Below are 24042 nucleotides of genomic sequence, written 5' to 3'. Positions count from 1 at the left end.
CCTTTTTAGCCGGAAGCAGCGTGTGTGTGTGTATCAGCGTCTATGGAGAGATGACACTGGCGGCGAGCCAGCGATCGGAACCAGGGAGGTGAGTAGTTTTCTATAGCGCTTCCCTGCTGCATTACTCTGCAGTCCGAGGGCGGCCCGGGAAGTGGAAGGGAGGGAGAGGTCGGGCTGCCCTCCCAGCGGCTGCGGCTCCCCCCTCCATCACAGCCGTCTGAGGGTAGTTCCGACTCCGAGATAATGTGGATATGGAATAACTGGTAAATTGTATGACAAAAGGGAGTGCATCACATTGAAGGCTGCAGTTTGCATATTCTCCACAAGATGGCGGTGTCAGACGCCGGAATATCCGGGTTAGAGGAGGAAGTCAGAGGAAGCACAGAGGAGACATTGCTGCTGCTGCTGGAAGACGAGGTAATATTTATTCTATATTGTTTATTCTGCAGCACCTATTGGAGTGCAATGAGCAATTCCCCTTAGTGGGGCTCACAATGTAATGTGCCCACCACAGTCATAGTCTGATGTTCTGCCACAAGAGGTCAGCTTCTAAAGGGAACCAAGTAACATAGCTCCCAACTGTCCCTCTTTTTCATTTTCCCTCTTTCTTCAGGACTGATGTTCAAGTCTATGTAGATATATGTATTTTTCTACTGAAAAATGTGATTACCTGACTCAACTTTATTCTCATCATTTAAATTCATATATTTCTTATTTCCAAATGTTAATAAAAAGGAAATCAACTGCTGATAGAAAGGACCAGTGTGGTTTGAATGATAAAACAATATGTTTTGCTTTTTAAGTGATATGCCTGGCGAGGGGTTTGGTGGGAGGGGGGAAGGGTTGGGGAAAGGGGGGGGGGGGGGTGTTAGAGGTGTGACAGGGGTCTTGGACCTGAACTCAGAACTGCTCTCTGCTCTAAAAGATACACAACAGCATAATAACCTTTAAACAAAAACATTTCTTTGTTGCAGCTGATACAAATCCTAAAGTACATCTGCACAGTTTCTACTTCCTGATTCATGGAAGCAGACATATTGTTTACAGCTTGTACTGTCAAAGGGGCTTATCTGCCATAGGCAGTCATGTGACACGGGGGGGGGGGGGGGGGGAGATATCAAATTACTACTAGTGATTAGACACAAATGAGGGGGAATCACACAGGCTAAACTCTTAAATACATACAGAGTGCCTTTCTGTTATGGTTTCCTTGTGTCCTGTGCAAGAGTTCGGGTCCACTTTAAAGGATACCCAAAGTGACATGTGACATGGTGAGATAGACATGTGTATGTACAGTGCCCAGTGCACAAATAACTATGCAGTGTTCCTTTTTTTCTTTCTCTGCCTGAAAGAGTTAAATATCAGGTATGTAAGTGGCTGACTCAGTCCTGACTCAGACAGGAAGTGACTACAGTGTGACCCTCACTGATAAGAAATACCAACTATAAAACACTTTCCAAGCAGAAAATGGCTTCTGAGAGCAAGAAAGAGATAAAAAGGGAAATTTCTTATCAGGGAGGGTCACACTGTAGTCACTTCCTGTCTGAGTCAGGACTGAGTCGGCCACTTACATACCTGATATTTAACTCTTTCAGGCAGAGAAAGAAAGAAAAGGAACAGTCATAGTCTGATGTTCTGCCAAAACAAGAGTCCAGTTTCTAAGGGGAACCAAGACATAGCTTCCAACTGTCCCTCTTTTCTTCTTCATTTTTCCCTCTTTCTACAGGACTGAAGTTCAGGTCTATGTAAATCATAGCTCCCAACTGTCCTTTTTCGGAGGGACAGTCCCTCTTTGGGAGCCCTGTCCCTCTGTCCTTCTTTCCTCCTTTGTCCCTTTTTCAGGACTCTGTCCCTCTTTCCTCCTTATTTGTCCCTCTTTCTATGTAAATATATATTTCTCTAGTAAAAATGTTTGACTCCAAACTTTATTCCCATCCTTTAAATTAATATATTGCTAAATTTAAAATGTTAATATGAAGGAAAAATGAACCAGGATAGAAAGGACCAGTGTAGTTTGAATTATAAAACATATTTTTCTTACGAAATCTTTATAGTGTGCGTGACTAGAGGTGTGAGGGAGTGTGATCAGGGGTGTGGCATGGGCGGGGCTTTAAAGTCCCTTCTTCTCATCTCAAAAAGTTGGGAGGTACATGTAAATATATTTATTTTTCTACTGAAAAATGTGTTTACCTGACTCTAAACTTTATTCTCATCATTTAAATTGATATATTTCTTATTTCCAAATGTTAATATAAAGGAAATCAACTGATGATAGAAAGAACCAGTGTGGTTTAAATGCTAAAACAATATGTTTTGCTTTTTAACTCTTTGTGATATGCCTGATGAGGGGGTGGGGGGGGGGTGGGGGGTTAGAGGTGTGGTAGGGGTCTTGTTTAAAGTGGACCTGAACTCAGAACTCCTCTCTGCTCTAAAAGATACACAAAAGCATCATAACCTTTAAACAAAAAAAATGTCTTTGTTGCAGCTGATACAAATCCTAAAATGAATCTGCACAGTTTCTACTTCCTGATTCATGGAAGCAGACATATTGTTTGCAGCTTGTACTCTCAAAGGGGCTTATATAACTTCCATAGGCAGTCATGTGACACTGGGGGATATCAAATTACAACTAGTGATTAGACACAAATGAGGAGGAATTAAACAGGCTAAACTATTTAAATACAAACAGGTTGCATTTCTGTTATATTTTCCTTGTATCCTGTGCAAGAGTTCTGGTCCACTTTAAAGTGTCCATTTTTCTTATCTCAAAATTATGGTAGGTATTCCATTTACCACCTCACTGACCATCCATGTTGGATATGAATCTTAATTCAGGATTTTATTATCAGACATTTTTTCTCATTGTAAAGTGACATTTCTGGCAAGGACCTCCAGGGTGGTAGTATGAGAGAACACTGGCTCCTTTCCACAGGCTAGGATCAGGGCCGGTATTGTACTTTTCACTTCCTAAGGGAACCTGTCAAGAACCATTCCCCCATCCACTCAATAGTGATGGCCCAAACTGTTCGCTGGCGGACATTTCCTGGCGACATCGGATATTTGCCCATTCACCCACCGAACACATGGTGAGAATGATCCGCCCCTCATATGTGTTCAAGGAGCCAAAAGTTGACCCCTCACCCCAGAGTCAGCAGACACATGGCAGCCAATCAGCTATCCCTACCTCCAGAACCCCCCTATAAAAAGCCAGCACAGCAGCCATTTTCCATTCTGCGTTTGACTTCTGTGCTAGGCAGATTAGGTACTAGGGAGAGCTGTGCTGCTGACAGGGAGAGCATTAGTTAGGTTTCTGTGTTCTGTGGGTTATTCGCTCACCTGACTTTATCACTAAAGCTACATTTGCGTTTGTAAACTAATAATCTGATGTTTGCTACATTACTACCACTCAGCCACACTTGATTTTTACAGTGGGCTCCTGGAAATACATTCACCACTGATACACCACTATTTATGCTGTAATACAGTCAGTTCATAATATACAATTTTTGCCAAAATGAACAGCAGCTAGTTAACACAATGGGAGTGCTGTGTGTCTCATGTCCAAGAGCTAGGAAAATGCAAAGTGCAAGTTACAAAGCTAGGCTGTTAAAGTGTACACAAGGCGACATGTGACATGATGAGATAAAATGTGTATATATTGTACAAAACATATTAATAACCAAGCTGTTTTACTTGCTTTATCTTGGTGCCTAAAAGAGTTAATTTCTAGGCATGGAAGTGACAACTTCTGTCCTGTCGGTAACTTGTCGGGAATGTAGTAAACATCACTGATAAGCAGAGTACAGCCATAAAAGTTTTCCTTTTGGAATACAACTTCTGGGGGCAGGAAGAGATTTTTCTTACTCTGGAACACTTAATAGTCTGCCATTGACTAGAGACAGTAAAACATTTAACCTACTTTGTAAATGTTTAACTATAAAAAGTAAACCCTGGGATACTTAAATAGGTCATATTTCAGAGTAGGAGGATAAATATAATTGTTTATCTTAACTGTTTATTTTCACCTCGGGTTCACTTTAGAGTGTACCTGTAGTAAAGAAAGTGCCCGAAATGGGTAGTTACCTAGGTGCAGGGAAGCCTCTGGATAATCCAGAAATTTCCCATCGATCCACTCAGGCCCAGACCTTTATTTACCAATTATTTTAGTATTTTTTACTTTAATTTTTATTATTATTACTGATGTATTTTGAACCTGAAGTTGCTCAATCCATATCAGAAATATCAGAAATTCAGAGTAGAGAGTTCGGTCTCTGCTTCATGGAGAGGAACACATGGCGACCATAGACCTCAATGATGCGTAATTGTATATCCCTCAGGAGCACCAGAAGTTCCTAAGGTTAGCAGTAAAGTCGTGCACAGGGACCCAACATTACCAGTTCCAGGCCCTGCCATGCAGCATTGAAGCAGCACTCTGTATCTTTATAAAGGTCCTAGCAGAGGTGATAAAGTCACTAAAATTGCAGGGAGTTGCAGTCTCTTTACCAACGTCCTGCTAATTTATGCACAGACAGAGGAATAGTTCTGACGCACAGGGATCAGCAGAGCTCCCTAAGAATGATCCCGAAGGTCCCGAGGTTTCTCACAGCTTCGTTCCCAGCAGTAGAATGGGCACAATTGCACAGTCGACCATTACAAACTTTGTTGTTACAAGTATGGGACAAGTCCTAAGCAACTCTGGACTCTCATGTCCCTACCAGAGATGGTGAGAGTCTAAAACGGTGGACGGAGTCAGACAACCTGGTTCAGGGAAGCGTGTGGTGTCAGGAAGAACCAGTAAAAATGTACACAGATGCCACAGTACTTCACATACTAGACCCTTTAAGTTTTTGATTTCCGTTTTAGCGTTTTTACTGGACAGGCTAGTAAAGTCTCTTGTTAAGTACTCTCTAAAAGTGCAATGCTCAGCTCTCTCAATTTTGCTGGAAAGACCTATAGGAAAGGAGGGTTTGATTAAGGATTGTTTTAAAGTGGTTAGCAGGATTACACCACTTGAACAGAAAATATTCCTTAAGTGGGACTTGTCGTTGGTTCAAATGCATTATCAAGAGAACCTTTTGAACCAATTTCAGACATAGAAATGAAAAGATTGACTCTGAAGTTGGTATTGCTGGTTGCGGTTACGTCAGCTAGAAGGTTGGGTTATCTTCAGGCTCTGTCAGTCAAAGATGTTTTCCTTTCAGTCTTTCCTAACATAATTGTTTTCAGTTTGGATCCAAACTATCTTCGGAAGGTGGTATCGGATTTCCATAGGTATATACAGAATATTATCCCACCATCATTCTGGGCGAATCCTTCTTCTTTTAAAGGAGTTATCCGGCAAAATGTATGAAAATAAGCACTACTTACCGGTGGCTTCCTCCAGCCCCAAGCTCCCAGCACGTCCCTCGATGCATCTCTCACCACAGCCGTTCGCCGCAGCTCCGTCCCGGTCCCCGGCGATGACGTCAGGGTGACCTCCGGGTCGGCCTGTACTGCGCCTGCGCGAGCGGTGCTGTCGATCACCGCCACGTGGGTCGGAGCAGACTGCGCAGGCGCAGAACTACTATGCCTGCGCAGTCTGCTCCGGCCCACGTGGCAGTGATTGACAGCGCCGCTCGCGCAGGCGCACTACAGGCCGGCCTGGAGGTCGCCCTGAGGTCATCGCCGGGAACCAGGACGGAGCTGCGGCGAACGGCTGCGGTGAGAGATGTGGCGAGGGACGTGCTGGGAGCTTGGGGCTGGAGGAAGCCCCCGGTAAGTAGTGATTATTTTCATACATTTTGCCGGATAACTCCTTTAAGAAAGAAGAAGAGTGTCACTGTTTAGATGTCAGAATTGCAATGGTTACTTATCTATTAAATGAATTAGAGAGTTCAGGAAAACAAGTCAGCTGTTTGTACTGTTTTCTGGATAGTGTTCTGGTTAAGGGCTCTGCCTTTGACGTGGGAGACCATGGTTCAAATCCTGGCTGGGGTCAGTACCTATTCAGTAAGAAGTCCTTGGGCAAGACTTCCTAACACTGCAGGTTGGCCCCTTGAGCGAGCCCTTAGTGGCTGCAGCTCTTGAGCGCTTTGAGTCCAACAGAAGAAAAGCTATACAAATGTTAGTATTATCATTAGGATTATTTATGGAAAGAACAGAAGGGGCAGCCTCAGAACTGATGGATATACCAGGCGATAGCGTTAGCATAAGAAGGTTACTCCCCCCTGTTCAGATAAGGGCTCCTTAGCTACCTCTTGGGCTGAAAGGGCCGGGGACACCGTACAGTAAATCTGCCAGGCAGCGACATGGACAAGTCCATCTACATTTGTGAAACATCACAGAGTGAATATCCTTTCTCAACAAGACCTATCATTTGGCAGAAAAGTGTTTCAGGCTGTGGTCCCTCTCTAGATGGTGTAAGTATTACTTGCTTGTCTTTCCAATGGTGTCCCATATGATGGCTGGAGAAAAGCGCCTGTTAGACCTTCCGGTGACTGTGTTTCTGCCAGCATATGGGGCACCTCCTATAACCCCTCCCTATCTTGCTCACTTTTCTGGAATGTATGTTGTAGATGGAGGATGTCTTTCAGATCACAGTTTCAGGTGTCTTGGTGTTGGTCGCCCTCTTGTCTCAGGTTTCACTCTTTGGTTACTTTTCCTATGAACTGAGGAGGAGGGGGCGTGGTGCCTTTTATAATGCCCTTGTGTTAGTGTTTCTTCAAAAGAAGGTGGGGCACACCTCTCCTAATGGTGTCCCATATGCTGGCAAGAAACAGCGTGTCCGATGAGTCTAACTGGTGCTTTTTTTGATCAAGGAGAACTATGACATTTCCTGAATTGTTTGATCTGTCTGCCATAGTGAAAAATGCAGGGCTGACTCCGACTCTGACTCCAACTCCTCAGTTTATAATACCACTAACTCCGACTCCAGGTACCCAAAATTGCTCTGACTCCTTAGTCTATTTTTTACAAAGGCTATGGATTTGGTTCAAAAATCATGTGACTCTGATTCCTCAGTTTATTGGAATCTGTAAAAAGAAATAATTACCATAATGAGACGTTCTCCAATATTTGCCAATGAAAGTAAAATCTTTATTTACTCAGCTGAGGACTTTTTTCATGTGCCAGCATACAGAAACCGCAGCTAACTACAGCTTCGCTTAGCAGGAAAAAAGTCCTGTTTCTTTGTCCATTTAGTCTTTTTATACCCCAGGTAATATGCTAACATATTCCTCCCTCCAGGAAGTCTTTTTTCCCTCTGAGTCCAATCAGCAGTACAAAAAGAAGACTTGGACTTCCTTGTTGGGTGGGGTCACCTGTGTCCTTCAAGAAACTTAGTTTCACTTCAGGCTGTGTTTCATTTCTCTGAAAATGAAACAGTAGTTCTGGTAGATGTTTCGACCTCTAGTCAGTGACCAGAAAGGATAAATCCGCCTCTGGAAATCTGGTTTAAACCGCCTTTTTAGATTCCTCTCTTGTCCTCTGAATTCCACTGAAAGGCATAACAAGTTGTGCACAGTAAATAGCTCAAAAAGATACATTTATTCAGTAATATTGTGATACCTCTTAACCACTTGCCGACCGCACACTCATAACGTGCGTCGGCAAAGTGGCAGCTGCAGGACCAGCGACGCAGTACTGCGTCGCCAGCTGCAGCCTAATTAATCAGGAAGCAGCCGCTCGTACGAGCGGCTGCTTCCTGTCAATTCACGGCGGGGGGCTCCGTGAATAGCCTGCGGGCCGCCGATGGCGGCTCGCAGGCTAGATGTAAACACAAGCGGAAATAATCCGCTTTGTTTACATTTGTACGGCGCTGCTGCGCAGCAGCGCCGTAAGGCAGATCGGCGATCCCCGGCCAATCAGCGGCCGGGGATCGCCTCCATGTGACAGGGGACGTCCTGTCACTGGCTGCACAGGACGGATAGCGTCCTGTGCAGCCCAGATCTCCCGGGGGAGCAGGTAGGAGAGGGAGGGGGAGGATTTCGCCGCGGAGGGGGGCTTTGAGGTGCCCCCCCCGCAAAATGCCAGCCAGGAGGAGCGATCAGACCCCCCCTGCACATCATCCCCCTAGTGGGGAAAAAAGGGGGGCGATCTGATCGCTCTGTGTGCCCTTTGATCTGTGCTGGGGGCTGCACAGCCCACCCAGCACAGATCACCTAAAACAGCGCTGGTCCTTAAGGGGGGGTAAAGGGTGGGTCCTCAAGTGGTTAAGGCAATATTTATAATCATATTATTTAAAGTGTCACTCTAGCACACTGGTCTGATTACATTAATGTGGTTCTTATAGCCACGTGGGGAATATAAATAATACACACAATTGATTATAAAATCTTCATTAATTCTTTCCACAAATCACAACTCCAACTCCAGGTACACAAAATTACTCTGACTCCTCGACTCCAAATCCACAGCCCTGGAAAAATGATTATGTATTTTTAGACACAAATTAATAGTTTGATTTTTCAAACTATATGATCAATCTAGAAAATGAATTGAGCTTAAAAGAACTAAAGAAAAAGATTGTATGGTGTATGGCCACCTTTAGTTTAGAGGGTGTAAACTGTGAAGCAGGTGGTTTTGGTGCACGATGCTCACCACCGCACGGTGAAACTAGGCGCCCCACAGCAGCAATGTAATGCAGCGGGGGGGGGGGGGGGCATGTAAGGGTAATTCGGAGCTCTGGCAGTTGCTGGACCCTGAATTACATCTTCCTCCAAGTTGCGACAACTCGAAGGAGTAATAGTATTTAATTCCGCCGGGGAGATTAGCGGCAGCAGGGAGAGAACAGCATATGGCTCGCCCTGCGCCCAACTCAACGGCGATGCTTACGTATGTACTGGGGTGGTGTTTTCTAAAATGCACAGCCGTCTGTGTTGCAGAACAAGGCCCTTGTTATTGTGTAATAAATGTATAAATTGTGTCATGTATAAAATATCTGTAAAACAAAACAAAACTGAGCAGTATGTTCACATGTAAGTAATGTATGTAAGTTAGTGTTAAAGTTAATTTTAGTAGGTGGGGGTGGTCTAACTTTCTAGGGGTGGGGAAGGTGTGACTCTGTGACATCATAAGCAGTCGTCCTCCAGGCCCACAGTGTGGAATGAGCTTTAATAAATGAGTATGTACAAATCTTGTATTATCCTCACTAAGGGTAGCCGTTCTTATTCTCATATCGAGACCGGCATTGGGGTGTTACATCACACCTATTACACCCCGATGCACTTGCAGAGAATCTACCCTGCGAAACGCAATGTACTGCAAGCTTTAGAAACTGCAATAGAGCAGGGTCTATGGCACATATATGGTGGTATTGCCCAGTAGTAAGGGACTTCTGGGGTGAGGTTGCCTCAGCTTTGCCCTTGAATGGATCATCTCAACAGAACCCTTGATGTTAATACTGGGGGATTAGCCCCCTGGTTGGAAGATTCCCACACAGATTAGCTCAGCATATAGCAAAGGCAGCCAGGCTACATATCGCAAAGCAGCAGCAGCAGCCTACTCTATTGATGGAAGCAGCTGAAGGCATAGTAACTGACATCCTTATTTCTGTCAATTGTCAGTGACATGTTCAAGGTGTTCACAGAGACCTGGCAACCCTGGGCTGCATATATGGCAATGCAGAGCTCCAGTCATTAGCTCTTGCTCCTGAACAGTGCCTAGTGTACTTACAATGTGTTCCTCATTACCTGTGGGGGTCTTGGACCCTATACTCTGCAATATGCACTATGATACACTGTGTGTACCCTTTGATCCTGATTCTGTGCTCCCGAGTTTATTTTATACTGTTTTGATGTAAACTTACCTTTCAATTTCTGTAATTTACTCTGATGGGTTTAATTGCACAGGCCTTATATTGTGGGGTGTCTGATATGCTTGTTGATAAGAATTGTTAACTCCTTAATAAAACTCTTTGAAATAAATAAACAAGTATGTATATGTATATGGGGATATATAGTCTGGACTCCCACAGTGCTGATAATCATCGATGAAACAAAGAAAATACCGCTCCACTCAGAAGGGAGACAGTGGGACAGACAGGGAACAGGGGCTGCTCAGCCCAGAACACAATGTCAAGTAAGCGGAATCCGCACAATGTCTCCACAACCCAAAATGTATTCAGGACGTATCCCAATCAGATATGAATACATTTTGGGTTGTGGAGACATTGTGCGGATTCCGCTTACATGACGCTGATAATCATCAGTGTATTATCCCACTACAGATACCAGCTTCCTGTGTAGATCACATGACCACCTTACTGAACATGGATGAGAAGCGAAGTTACATGACTGAGAGGATATTAGACCTAACCCTGGAGATCATCTACCTGCTGACTGGAGAGGTGAGGAGAATTCTGGGAGGTCACATGACATTATTGTTGTCTCTGTTAGTAGAGCACACAGCTGTGAGGTGAGGACTCTGGAAATGAACATGGTATTGCTATTGTTTATGCTTTAACAGAATCATTAGATAGCGAAAGAGAGATCTGGTGAGCTACTGATGCCCAGGAGTCATCTCCATGGCCCCTCCCCCATCACAGAGCCTCCACCTCACTCCCTGACACTAGAGAGGAACAAGAAGGCGATTCTAGAGATAATCCGCAAGATGATGGAGCTGCTGACAGGAGAGGTGAGCAGTGCTGGGAATTATGGGAGATTATTCAGTAACAGCAAGTGTGTCTAGATGGCGACTATATCATTGTGTGTGTCAGATTCCTATAAGGTGTCAGGATGTCACCATCTATTTCTCTATGGAGGAGTGGCAGTATATAGAAGGACACAAGGACCTCTACAAGGACACCATGATGGAGAATCAGCCTCCCCTCACATCACCGGGTGAGAGGAGACTTTCATTTCTTGTAAAGAAAAGAGACGTATGGAGGGTCCATCTAGAGAATTGGTTCTCCCCCTTGACAAAATGAACAACTGAAATTCAATGTGGTTTAATAAATTGAATAGCAAACAACATAATAAACATCACATGAAGCAACAATAATATGTCCTCTTTAGTTACACAGCAGTTAGGCACCTAAAATGCACCTGAAACAACATACACTCAGCAACATGCACCTAAAACACACACGCCAGACCCCCAAGTAATAATTACTCTGATCCATGCACCCTTAAAATGTTCACCATGCATCCCTAATAACTTGCACCTTGCACTCCTAATAACTTGCACCTTGCATCCCTAATAGCTTGCACTCTGCGCCTTGTATCCCTAATAGCTTGCACTCTGCACCCTGTACCCCTAATAGCTTGCACTCTGCACCTTGCACTCCTAATAGCTTGCACTCTGCACCTTGCACCCCTAGTAGCTTGCACTCTGCACCTTGCACCCCTAATAGCTTGCACTCTGCACCTTGCACCCCTAATAGCTTGCACTCTGCACCTTGCACCCCTAATAGCTTGCACTCTGCACCTTGCACTCCTAATAGCTTGCACTCTGCACCTTGTACCCCTAATAGCTTGCACTCTGCACCTTGTACCCCTAATAGCTTGCACTCTGCACCTTGTACCCCTAATAGCTTGCACTCTGCACCCTGTACCCCTAATAGCTTGCACTCTGCACCTTGTACCCCTAATAGCTTGCACTCTGCACCTTATACCCCTAATAGCTTGCACTCTGCACGTTTTACCCTTGATAGCTTGCACTCTAAACCTTGCACCCCTAATAGCTTGCACTCTGCACCTTGTACCCCTAATAGCTTGCACTCTGTACATTGTACCCCTAATAGCTTGCACTCTGCACCTTGTACCCCTTTAAAGGTTTAAAGGACAACTGAAGTGAGAAGACTATGGAGGCTGCCGTGTTTATTTCCTTTTAAACCATACCAATTGCCTGGCAGCCCTGATGGTCTGTATGGTTACAGTAGTGTCTGAATAACACCAGAAACAAGCATGCAGCTGATCTGTCGGATCTGACAATAATGTCAGAAACATATGATCTGCTGCATGCTTCTTCAGGGTCTATGGCTGAAAGTATCAGAGGCAGAGGGTCAGCAGGGCTGCCAGGCAACTGGTTTTGCTTAAAAGGAAATAAACATGGCAGCCTCCATATACCTCTCTCTTCAGTTGTCCTTTAAACGATACCAGAAGATCACTAATGAAATACTGGTGTCTGTACAATGGATAAGAGAAATGAAACTGTTTATTTTTACAAGTGTGCAATCATACAAATACACACACCACAATACACCTGCAATCATACAATGCATAACACAGGGTGCACCACAAGTACCAGAACTCCTCTAACTAACTTTACGATGGCAAAATATACAGGAGCACCAATCACTCAATATATGAGCAATGGGAATATACAGGATCACAGAACACTCAGAATATATACAGGAGGGGATAAATCTAATCAGCATAAAGGAGGGAAATCAGACAGGCAGAGGTAAGCCAGGAAATCAGATAATACTGATAGGCAAAGAGTAGTCAGGCTAGCAAAGATCAATGCTGGGAAGTCACAGGAACAGGAACAAGGAGCAAGGGACACAGAACCAATGGCCAGAGCTGCCAGCAACAAGCAGAATGATCTAGCAATGTGCTGCTGGAAGAACCAGTCTTAAAACGCACCTGAACTCAGAACTTCCTCTCTGCTCTAAAAGAGAAACAGTCTAATATCCTTTAAAGAAAAAACATTGATTTGTTACAGCTGATACCAATCCTACAATAAATCTGCAGTGTGTCTACTTCCTGCTTTCATGTGAGCAGACATAGGGTTAACATCCTGTGTTTACAAATTAGCTGCTCTGCCGAGGACTGCCAATATTGCAGAGCTGACGCAGATTAGAGATCAAATTACACTTGTGGTTAGTCACAGATGAAGGTGAATTAGTCAGGCTAAACTCTGTAAATACATACGGATGCATTTCTCTATGTTTTCTTTCTGTCCTGCAAGAGTTCAGGTCCAGAATGTCCTTAGAGTTCCACCTGCAGGTGTGTCTGGGAACTGCACAGCTCTGAGCAAGAGGAGAGACATCTGCTAGTAGACAGTGGAAGTTCTCACCAAAGTTCCTTAGTGCTGCCACCAGCAGGATTACACATGCACAGGTCATGACAGTTATGCTGGGCATACACGGGTAGATTATGCCCCGGATTCGAGCCAGCGGCTCGATGCCGGCGCGTCCCTGCTCGTCCCCGTGGCCTCCCGGATTGATTCTTGCTCGGCGCTTCTTATCTTCCGCTTGCTTTCCGCTATTGTCCTGCCCGCGGGTATCGAGCACGGAATCGATCCAGTGGCCAATCGGACATGTCGGTAATTATCAATCGAGCCATCAGCGGCTCGATTGATAAAAAAAAAAACGACCCGTGTATGCCCAACATAAGACTGCAGTCTATGTGTAGCCAAGCTGCAACAGGCACCCCATGCACCAAAAAAGCCTGCATCGCCGTGTAGATCCCTATTACCTGATAACACACAGAAACAATGTAATGAGCCAGTGTGTGTGTTTCCTACAGATGGATCCAGAAACAGAAACCCACCAGAGACATATACAGGACCTTTTTATTCCCGGGACTGTCCACATGGAGATCCCACCATCCTCCACCATTATCAGGTATGTGGGACTGAGGATCTACAACTCAAAAGTGACTTCAATTCTACAAGATTATATTTTTCTATGCAGTTAGATTATTAATGCTCTACTTTTCAGGATGTCAATTTATATATTTTTATGCTTTAGGACAAACAACAGATTGTTATAAAAGTTGAACAAGAGATACATATGACAAGTGATCAGCAGTCGATGGAGAAGGACAATTTAATTGGAACAAAACAGGAGGAAACTCTCAGTCAAGGTTTATGTAAATAGTTTTTAAGAAGCTCTAAATTATAATTTTTTACTATCACAGCTTATCATACAGTCATTTGGTTTTGCCCCTTATTCTGACCAGATGACCTTCATCAACATATCTCTCCCAACTCGTAATATGTCTAGTAAATGAGGAGGAGATACTGTACATCATATGAGAGGCCCACCTCCATTTCTCAGTATAACATCATAGTACCAACAAATGAGGAGGAGATACTGTACATCATATGAGAGGCCCACCTCCATTTCTCAGTATAACATCATAGTACCAACAATTGAGGAGGAGATACTGTACACCATATGAAAGGCCCGTCTCCATTCCTCAGTATAACATCATAGCACCAACAAATGAGGAGGAGATACTGTACACCATATGAAAGGCCCATCTCCATTCCTCAGTATAACATCATAGCACCAACACATGAGGGGAGATACTGTACACCATATGAAAGGCCATCTCCATTTCTCAGTATAACATCATAGTACCAACAATTGAGGAGGAGATACTGTACACCATATGAAAGGCCCATCTCCATTCCTCAGTATAACATCATAGCACCAACAAATGAGGAGGAGATACTGTACACCATATGAAAGTTCCATCTCCATTCCTCAGTATAACATCATAGTACCAACAAAGGAGGAGGAGATACTGTACACCAAATGAAAGGTCCATCTCCATTTCTCAGTATAACATCATAGTACCAACAGATGAGGAGGAGATACTGTACACCATATGAAAGGCCCATCTCCATTCCTCAGTATAACATCATAGTACCAACAAAGGAGGAGGAGATACTGTACACCAAATGAAAGGTCCATCTCCATTTCTCAGTATAACATCATAGTACCAACAAATGAGGAGGAGATACTGTACACCATATGAAAGGTCCATCACCTTTCCTCAGTATAACATCATAGTACCAACAAATGAGGAGGAGATACTGTACACCATATGAAAGGTCCATCTCCATTCCTCAGTATAACATCATAGTACCAACAAATGAGGAGGAGATACTGTACACCATATGAAAGGTCCATCTCCATTCCTCAGTATAACATCATAGTACCAACAAAGGAGGAGATATTGTACATCATAGAAAAGGTCATCTTTATTACTCAGTATAACATCATGTTCTCAAGAATTAGGAGGAGTCATATCGGTATACATTACATGGGACACATTACTGATGTTAGCTGTTTCCATTGCAGAAGTCTGAGAAAAAACCTGTTATTAGACCAACAATCCGATCTGAACTGAAAAAAATGGTGTCTTTTTATCAATTATCTTAACTTTCCCATTTTTATCATCCCCAACAGATGGCCAGAATATGGGGAGCCCCTCGGAGGGACATCTTATCCCCCCTCCAGATGATGCTGCAGAAGATAATGGCGTCACACAATGTTCTACAGGAGGAAACCACATTACTGGAAATACACATCACAAAGGTCACAGTGCGACTAGAGCAACACATCCCTGTAGCCCTGGGAAATCTTCTGATAAACCAGACACTATTACTACAAGTGTAAACTCAGCAACTCACACCGAGTACAAAGCAAACAGTCACAGCCCTGAGCATTGCCTTTCATTTTCAGAGTGTGGGAAAAGTTTTAGTAGCACAAAATCCCTTCTCAGTCACCAGAATACTGAAACCAGAAAGCATCCCTCTTCATATTCAGAGTGGGGGAAAGACATCAGACATCAGAAAATTCACACTGCTAAGCGGCTTTTTTTATGTTCAGAGTGTGGGAAAGGGTTTGCTTGCAATGGTGACCTTCTTAGGCATCAGAAAACTCACACTGGTGAGAGGCCGTTTACATGTTCAGAGTGTGGGAAAGGGTTTGCACAAAAAGTTGACTTTCTTAGGCATCAGAAAACTCACAGTGGTGAGAGGCCATTTACATATTCTGAGTGTGGGAAAGGGTTTGCTGAAAAAGGTTACCTTCATAGTCATCTGAAAACTCATACTGGTGAGAGGCCCTTTATGTGTTCAGAGTGTGGGAAAGGGTTTGCTCTCAAAGGTAACCTTCTTAGTCATCAGAAAACTCACACTGGTGAGAGGCCATTAACTGTTTAGAGTGTGGGAAAGCATTTGCTCGCAAAGCTCACCTTCTACGTCATCAGAAAGCTCATACTGGTGAGTGGCCATTTACATGTTCAGAGTGTGGGAAAGGGTTTGCAGAAAAAGGTGACTTTCTTAGGCATCGGAAAACTCACCGTGGTGAGAGGGCCTTTATGTGTGCAGAGTGTGGGAAAGGGTTTGTTCTGAAAGCTCACCTTCTTAGTCATCAGACAGCTCATACTGGTGAGTGGCCATTTACATGTTCAGAGTGTGGGAAAGGGTTTGCACACAAAGGTGACTTTCTTAGGCATCAAAAAATTCACACTGGTGAGAGGCCGTTTATATGTTCAGAGTGTGGGAAAGGGTTTGCACAAAAGGTGACTTTCTTAGGCATCAGAAAAGTCACAGTGGTGAGAGGGCCTTTATGCGTGCAGAGTGTGGGAAAGGGTTTGTTCAGAAAGCTCATCTTCTTACTCATCAGAAAGCTCATACTGGTGAGTGGCCATTTACATGTTCAGAGTGTGGGAAAGGGTTTGCACAAAAAGGTGACTTTCTTAGGCATCAAAAAACTCACACTGGTGAGAGACACTTTATGTGTTCAGAGTGTGGGAAAGGGTTTGCTCTCAAAGGTAACCTTCATAGGCATCAGAGATCTCATACTGGTTAGAGGCCGTTTACATGTTCAACGTGTGGGAAAGAGTTTGCTGTCAAAGGGAACCTTCTTAGTCATCAGAAAACTCACACTGGTGAGAGGCCATTTACATGTTTAGACTGTGGTAATGGATTTGCTCACAAAGGTGACCTTCTTAGACATCAGAGATCTCATACTGGTGAACGGCCCTTTACCTGTTCAGAGTGTGGGAAAGGGTTTGCACTCAAAGCCAACCTTCTTAGTCCTCAGAAAACTCATACTGGTGTGCAACCCTTTTTAACCACTTGAGGACCGCATTGTTAAACCCCCCTAAAGACCAGGCAGTTTTTCAATAAATTGGCCACTGCAGCTTTAAGGCCAAGCTGCAGGGCCACACGACACAGCACACAAGTGATCCCCCCCCCCCTTTTCTTCCCACCAATAGAGCTCTCTGTTGGTGGGGTCTGATCGCCTCCCAGATGTTTGTTTGTTTTTGTTTATACATGTTTTTTTAATAAAAAAGTATTTTTTTTCATGTTGTTGTATACCCACCTTCCTCCCTTCCCCCGCCAGCCAATCCCCGTGATCAGCTGTCATAGGCTTCAACCTATGACAGCCGATCACCTCTGTGGCTCAGGAGGTGACAGCCGTGTCACACGGCTGTCCCCAGTACAGCGCTGCTATAGATCGCATCGCTGTACCAGTAATTAGACGGTGATTACGCTTTCCAACAGTCTCCTGAGTGGCAATAGCTCCACCCACCAAGCAGGAGATGCGCACAGCCTGCGCACGATTTCCTGCAAAACAGAGCCCCAGGACTTTACGCCGATTGGCGTTAGGCGGTCCTTGGGCTGCCGCCGCGGCCACACCCATTGACATGACGCAGTCAGCTAGAAGTCAAAACACAAGCAAAACTTTCAGCAATGACACACTGGTGAATGGACATTGCTAAGTACAGACTGATATAAATCAGCTACAGCAGTTATCTCACAATGGTGAGCGGCTTTTTTCATGTTCAGAGTGTACAAAATCTTTTAGACAGAAGTGATGCCTTCACATACATCAGAGATGTAACACTGGTGAGCAGCCTTTTCTTGTTCAGAGTGTGGGAAATCTTTTTAAACAAAGTGAGAACCTTCAGCTACATCAGAAATGTCTCCCCTGGTGAGCAGCTTTTTTCATGTTCAGAATGTGGCCAATCTTTTCAACATAAGCACAACCTTCAGCTACATCAGCTGTGTTTAAAGAATTGCCATACACTTTCTTACCTTGTGAAGAAGTTTTTATAATTAAATATCAAACTTTGCAGCTGTTTATTCCTAAATAAAATGACCTCTTGAATATGGTCTTGGAGAGGGAGTGGTTCCTGCCTCCTTTATGGAAGCTCTAGTTATCTTTTTTTTTTTCCAAACTCAGTAAACATGCACAGATTGATGAGTTCTCACCTAGTGGTGTCACAGCATTAATCTTGTCGCACTCCTGAGTTGTGTTGTGTTGTCATCATGGTTTGAGGTAATTAAGCTCGTTTTATTTGATAAGTTTTGGATTTTCCTATTATTATCTTTCCTTCTCCATAAAGAATATATTTCTAAGGGAAAATACTATAGAGCAGAATCCCTACATAGCAGACCCCAAATGTCCAATAAAGATAGTTTACCTCATCCCAACTCCACCACGAAACAATCAGCCACAAACCATACATCCACGCAGGCATAGTCACCGGAACCCACGTTCTGTGGCCACCCCATGAAGGGCCAATACATCAAAGTACACACCGACGTGACTCCTACCGCAATAGGAAAAGGAAAACTAACCTAAAAAAAAGAGAAAAAAGAACAGAAGAAAAAAAGAAAGCAGCCAACACAGAAACACAGCACAGAGGAGCACAGCAGGGGGAATCGCATGTACTAACATCACTGTTCTCTTCCACCATGATGTTTAGATAAATTCTACCAGTGGGAATATTCAACTTATTAGGCTGCTACAGGTCAGAATAATAATTTGCATTATCAATAGTGTTATTAAAGTCATACCTCATTAATCCTCCACATTCATCGCCACACTTCCAGATCACCAATCCTATTGCAATATCATACATCTTTTTGGTACAGCTAGTTACTTCAGCTGATCCCATCCCACACGTGTGCATAACCAGCCATAACAACAGTTACCACACAGAGGACACACACTAGACTACCATCCTCTTACTTCCCTTACAACATCCTAACCTCCATTCATATTCCCTTCCTTGCATGTTCATCCCCTGTCTCAGTAAAGTCACCTCTTCATGCAATAAAGTAAACATTGCCTTTTCTTATCCGGGAGGGCTGTCTACAATTCTTATCTAATGTTCTCTGTAAGTTGCCTCCAGATCTTATATGCTGTGTTGGAACAATCATATCCGGGATTACAGTGGAAAAACGTCTCACTATCACAAAGGTCATCCATACTGGTGATCTGTTCATTCAGAGCCGGAGGATTGGAGCTCTCCCAGTTATCATATTTTTAGCACTATCATGCTGATTTCTTTAATTAGAGAACTTCTAATATTTTTATTATTTTCTGCACAGCTAAGGATCGCATCACGTGCTGTGAGAACAAAGTCTTCCTTTAATACATTTTTATCAAAGGTAGATACTGTATGTTATCCCCAAATCTTTTAACTGTGGGACAAGACCACCACATGTGCAGCACATTCCCCCCCTCCTGTCCACACCTCCAACACCTGGCACTCTGGAAAATTTCTGAATATGAACAAGCATATTATACCATCTGGCAATTGTTTTGAACTCTATCAATTGTAACCTTGTATTATATAGGTAGAAAAAAAACAACGTTTTGTAAGAAATAATACCTTTTAATGGCTAACTAATAGAGTTAAATGATGCAAGCTTTCTGGGATCTAGTCCCCTTCTTCAGGCATATTTCCAGATGTAAGCTGAAGTAAAACACTGATGCAGATAAATTTTAAACACGAAGATGACAGTTGTGTTGGTTACTGTTTATCCGTTAGGTGTCAGGTGATCAGCAGGCTGGAGCCAGTGAGTTAGTGCAACCATACATGAAATCCAGCAGGTTTCTGAAGATCATGAAGCCAAATCAATCATGTTACATAAGGTGTCATGAATCCTGTTCCACAATTTAAACCTTCTGTTAATGTCTTGAACATTTTCATAAATTTGTACTCAGAAACTTTTCTTGATTGATCATTTTTGAAGTTACCCTTAAGAACAAGTACTTTTAGATCTTGCATGCTGTGTCCTGGTTCACAGAAGTGTTGGCCCACTGGTGAGTCCATTTTACTCTCATTCATTTTAAAGCGGTGATGGTTCATTCTTGTGCGCAGTTTTTGTCCTGTTTCTCCTATATAGATTCCTCTTGAGAGGCATTTCATGCAGCGTATCATGTATACAACATTGGATGACTCGCAGGAAAATTGGTCTTGTATTTGATGATATTTCTGTGAGTTTGGTATTTGTATTTGGCTTGTGCTCAAGATATAAGGGCAGGTCTTACACCTTGTGTTATTGCAGGGTAATGTGCCTGGAGTATCTGGTGTAGATAATGCACTTCTGATAATCATTTGTCTCAAATTGGGAGGTTGTCTGAAAGCAAGCAGTGGTAAATCAGGAAAAACATCCTTCAGGCGTTTGTCTTTATGGAGTATTGGTTGTAGGGCTTTTGATATCTTCCTCAGTGTCTTTAATTTTGGGTTGTAGGTTACCACAATTGGGATTCTGTTGTTTTCAGTCTTTGGGGTGTACTTCAACAGTTCCTGTCTTGATTTTAAAGTTGCTCTGTGTATTTGATCATCAACGATTTGTGGATGATATCCCTGATCTATGAATATTTTACGTAGTGACATAAGTTGTCTGTCTCTGTCTTCTGAATTAGAACATATTCGGTTATACCTCAGAGCCTGGCTGTAAACAATAAAAAGGTATTATTTCTTACAAAACGTTGTTTTTTTTCTACCTATATAATTTGTTTGGCTAACACGGTACAGACACTTTTTTGCTACTAACCTTGTATTATGAACTCTCCAAATGTTGGACCATATTAGTGGCCATCTCTCTTTAAGGTTTGACTCCAGATCTTTCTCCCATTTTTCACAGTAAGGTGGAAGACTAGTAACATTTTCTGTATACCTTAGAAGTTCATATATTCTAGAGAATGGTTTATATAATTTTTTTATGTAATAAAATATGTTTTTCAAGAATGTTTAAATCCTTTTGTATGTCCTTATTTCTAGGGTCAATTTTTTTGTAAAAAACGTCTTACTTGAATAAAGCCCCATACTTCATCCTTTTTAGGGTTCCTCAAAATACTGGGGATGCCTAAAGTAGGATCGCCCTTGATGCTGACAATGTGGGTCTTGATATTTAGATTGCTCTTATCAAACCAAGATACAGTCATACCGGGGGGAAGGCAGGGAGAGGCTAGTTTCTCAGTGCCATTTTGTAACCACCCAGAGCAGGATTTTTATTGTTGGCCTGACTAGAGGATGGGTGGATGAAGAATAAAGTCTGTAGATATTATTTGGAATCCAGAAGAACACAAAGTTAAAGTTACATACCTCCTCCTCCAGCCATAGCCATATTTGGTTGAGCTGCTTGGCGGAGGTCTCAACCTTCCAGTCCAAAACTCTAGTCAGATGCGAACTCATTTAGCAGTTAAAAACGTTTGGTGCAGCCAATCCACCCGCCTCTCTCCTTCCTGAAGCAAGCTTGTAGCTGAATCTATGTTTAGCTTTGCTCAATATGAAATTTTGAAACATTTTGTGCCAATTCTGGAACCACATGCTGGGGAGGGGGGGTCACCGGAAGACTTTGCAGCAGAAAAATAAGCTTTGACAGAATCAACATTTTAATAATGCTGATTCTGCCAATCAATGTAAAGCAAATGTGGTCCCATGACTAAATTTCCTTTTTACCATCCTTCACAATTTTTAGGACATTCATTTCAAATAGATTTTAAGGGTCACAAGTTGATGCCTAAGTATTTAATTTTGTGATTAATTCCATTTGTAATTGTTGTTTTGTTTAATTTCGACTTCTGTCGTAGAGGAGCATCCTAGATTATGTATTACCATTTTTTTACACTGTTAAGCTTAAAGTTTGAATATCTAGAGAAGGTATCAAATTGTTCCTGGCCTTTTGTAATGGATTTAATCGGGTCGGTTGAGGAAGAAGCAGGTCATCTGCATATGCAAGGATTATAATCTCTTCCTTTTTTCTTTTTTTTACCCCTTTAATATTACGGTCCTGTTGAACTCATTGAATTATAGCTTCAATACTGAAGTTAAATAGCCACGAGGATAGTGGACAATCCTGCCTAACTCCATTTGTAATTGTGAAAATACTGTCAATATAATTGTTTACCTCCACGCATGTGCTTTGGTTGTTATATAGTTTCTTAATTTTTCGATAAACACAAATCCTAGACTTAATTTTTCTAAGGTAGCAAAAATCAATTCTCTAGAGAGGTGGTCAAAGGTTTTTTCTGCATCTACGACAACCAGTACTACCTCTTTTTCTTTTGTGTTGCATCTATGTATCAAATGTATTGCTGTATAGATGTTATCTTTAATATGATTTTTTTTAATGAATGCCGTTTGTTGTTTCCCAAGGATGTTTTGAATTACGCTGTTTAGCCTGTTTGATAGACTTTTTGTGTTTTCTTTTCTTTCTTTTTTTCTTTTGTTTCTTTACATTTTAACATCACAGTTTATAAGAGAGAGTGGCCAGAAGTGCGCCCATTCCTGATAGATTTCCCGTCCTTCGGGATTAGTATGATTGCTGCAGGATTGGATTCATCTGAGAAGGTAACTCGGCCTTCCTCGATGTTGGCGAGGTTACAGAAGAGAGGAGCCAGAATGGGTGCAAAGTGTTGATAAAACTCTGTACTGAAAGCATCAGGACCTGGGCTTTTCTTTTTAGTTTGCAGAACTCTGACTTGCACACTGGGGAGTCTAGCTCCTCTCTCTCTGCTTTATTTAATGTGGGAAGACCTATATTGTCCAGAAAGTCTTCAGGATGCAGGAGGTCAGATAGAAGCTCTAGTTATCTTAATACCTAAACCTGGGGAAGATCCCCTTTGGGCTGAATCGTACAGAACAATCTCCCTCCTTCCATCAGATATTATAATTCTGTCCTAAATTTTAACACTCAGACTGTCCAAAGTGATTAATAAACTGGTTCAGCCTGATTAACACAGATTTATTCCATTGAAATCGACAGTGATAAATATTAAGAGAGCATATCTGAATATTAAGCCCCTCCCTCCAACCCAGGTAATAGAGCCAGTTTGTTAGTAGAGATATGCTTAAACACAGCTGCGCCTCTTGTATAGTATCCTGGTTCACACTACTGCTCTTCCATATGCCTAGAGTAGAGAGAGCAGGTACATAGCGAGCGACTTCCAGTACAGTACTCCCATTGTGTAAATACACACACTGTGCAGAATTACTAACACCACATACAAGAAGGGGGCATTCACTCCCCCTTTAGTTCACTGCTCACCCTGTTAATAGAGATAGCTGAGGCTTCTGACAGCGTTGAGTGGTGTTATTTGTTTGTGGTACTAGAGACAATGTGTTTTGGACTTAAATTCATCAAATGGTTTAAAATCCTCCATGAAGACTTTGGGCCTGATCCATTCCACTTTTTCTCCTAAGTTTTCTTTTAGGAAATAATTTTTCATCTTCTATTATAACTTTTCAGCATTCTGAAAGTGAAAAAAACAAAAAGTAGAGGAAAAGGTTCTGTCAAAATTATCCTGCATGTTTTCCTGCTTGCTGGTTGCTTAACCTTTTGGGTACCGCTGCTATTAGCTCCCACTCTGCACTTGTGGCTGTTCTAGCCTGATGCGGCATAGGATCTACGCCGCCCGCCATTTCCGCTCCCGACGGGATCATGCACACCCGAGAGGGGAGATTAAGCTGTCATATGACAGCTGGCATCTCCCCTCAGTGATCAGCGGCCATTGTGTATGGCTGCTGATCACGTGATCGTAGTGATCAATTTGACAGCTGCGGCGGTAGGAGGGATCGGTGCTCCCCACCGCTCTTGCTGACATCTCTGCTTCTTCTGACATCAGCGCCGGGTCCCGGCATGATGATGTCATCAAGCCACAACCTGGAACTGGGCAGGGGTAGGAGCAGAGATGCCGGCCGGAGCAGAAGGGTCCACTCATCGCTGGAGCCTGGAAGGTAAGTGATTGCTGCTGATTAAAGGGGGGACACTATGCCCAGCAAGACCCTGCAGGGATCCGGCTGCCTGACCCCCCAAATGTGCCCCCCCCTTTCAGCAAAAACGCCGGGTCCTTAAGGGGGGTTAGGCGGCCAGTCTCAAAAGGGTTAAAAGGCATTTTTTTGATAGGAGAGAGAGTGAATTGGATCGTACCCCCTGTAGCCTGTCTGGAAGTTATTGGGTGAATCTTGGAAACTATAACCTATAAGGGGCACCAGACAGGGATGCCCGGTATCTCCCTTGTTGTGCATCCGGGCTATAGAGCCACTGGCTGAAATGGTGCGGTGATCCAGGGAG

The 24042-nt window shown here is 43.2% G+C and overlaps 1 protein-coding gene and 1 pseudogene across 1 annotated transcript; both read left to right on the top strand.

Annotated features, from left to right (window-relative positions):
- Positions 1 to 24042, top strand: part of LOC137535249 (zinc finger protein 432-like) — a 141296-nt pseudogene that overhangs the window by 60259 nt on the left and 56995 nt on the right.
- Positions 328 to 20722, top strand: LOC137535826 (zinc finger protein 614-like). The gene is made up of 6 exons (XM_068257718.1): positions 328 to 417; positions 10205 to 10324; positions 10491 to 10611; positions 13449 to 13546; positions 13673 to 13793; positions 15122 to 20722. Exons 1-6 carry the CDS (start codon positions 328 to 330, stop codon positions 15877 to 15879), a joined length of 1308 nt encoding a protein of 435 aa, XP_068113819.1. The 3' UTR covers positions 15880 to 20722.

Source organism: Hyperolius riggenbachi, chromosome 10, assembly GCF_040937935.1.
Source record: "Hyperolius riggenbachi isolate aHypRig1 chromosome 10, aHypRig1.pri, whole genome shotgun sequence".
Lineage (NCBI taxonomy): Eukaryota > Metazoa > Chordata > Amphibia > Anura > Hyperoliidae > Hyperolius > Hyperolius riggenbachi.
This window is presented reverse-complemented; position numbering and strand designations above follow the sequence as displayed.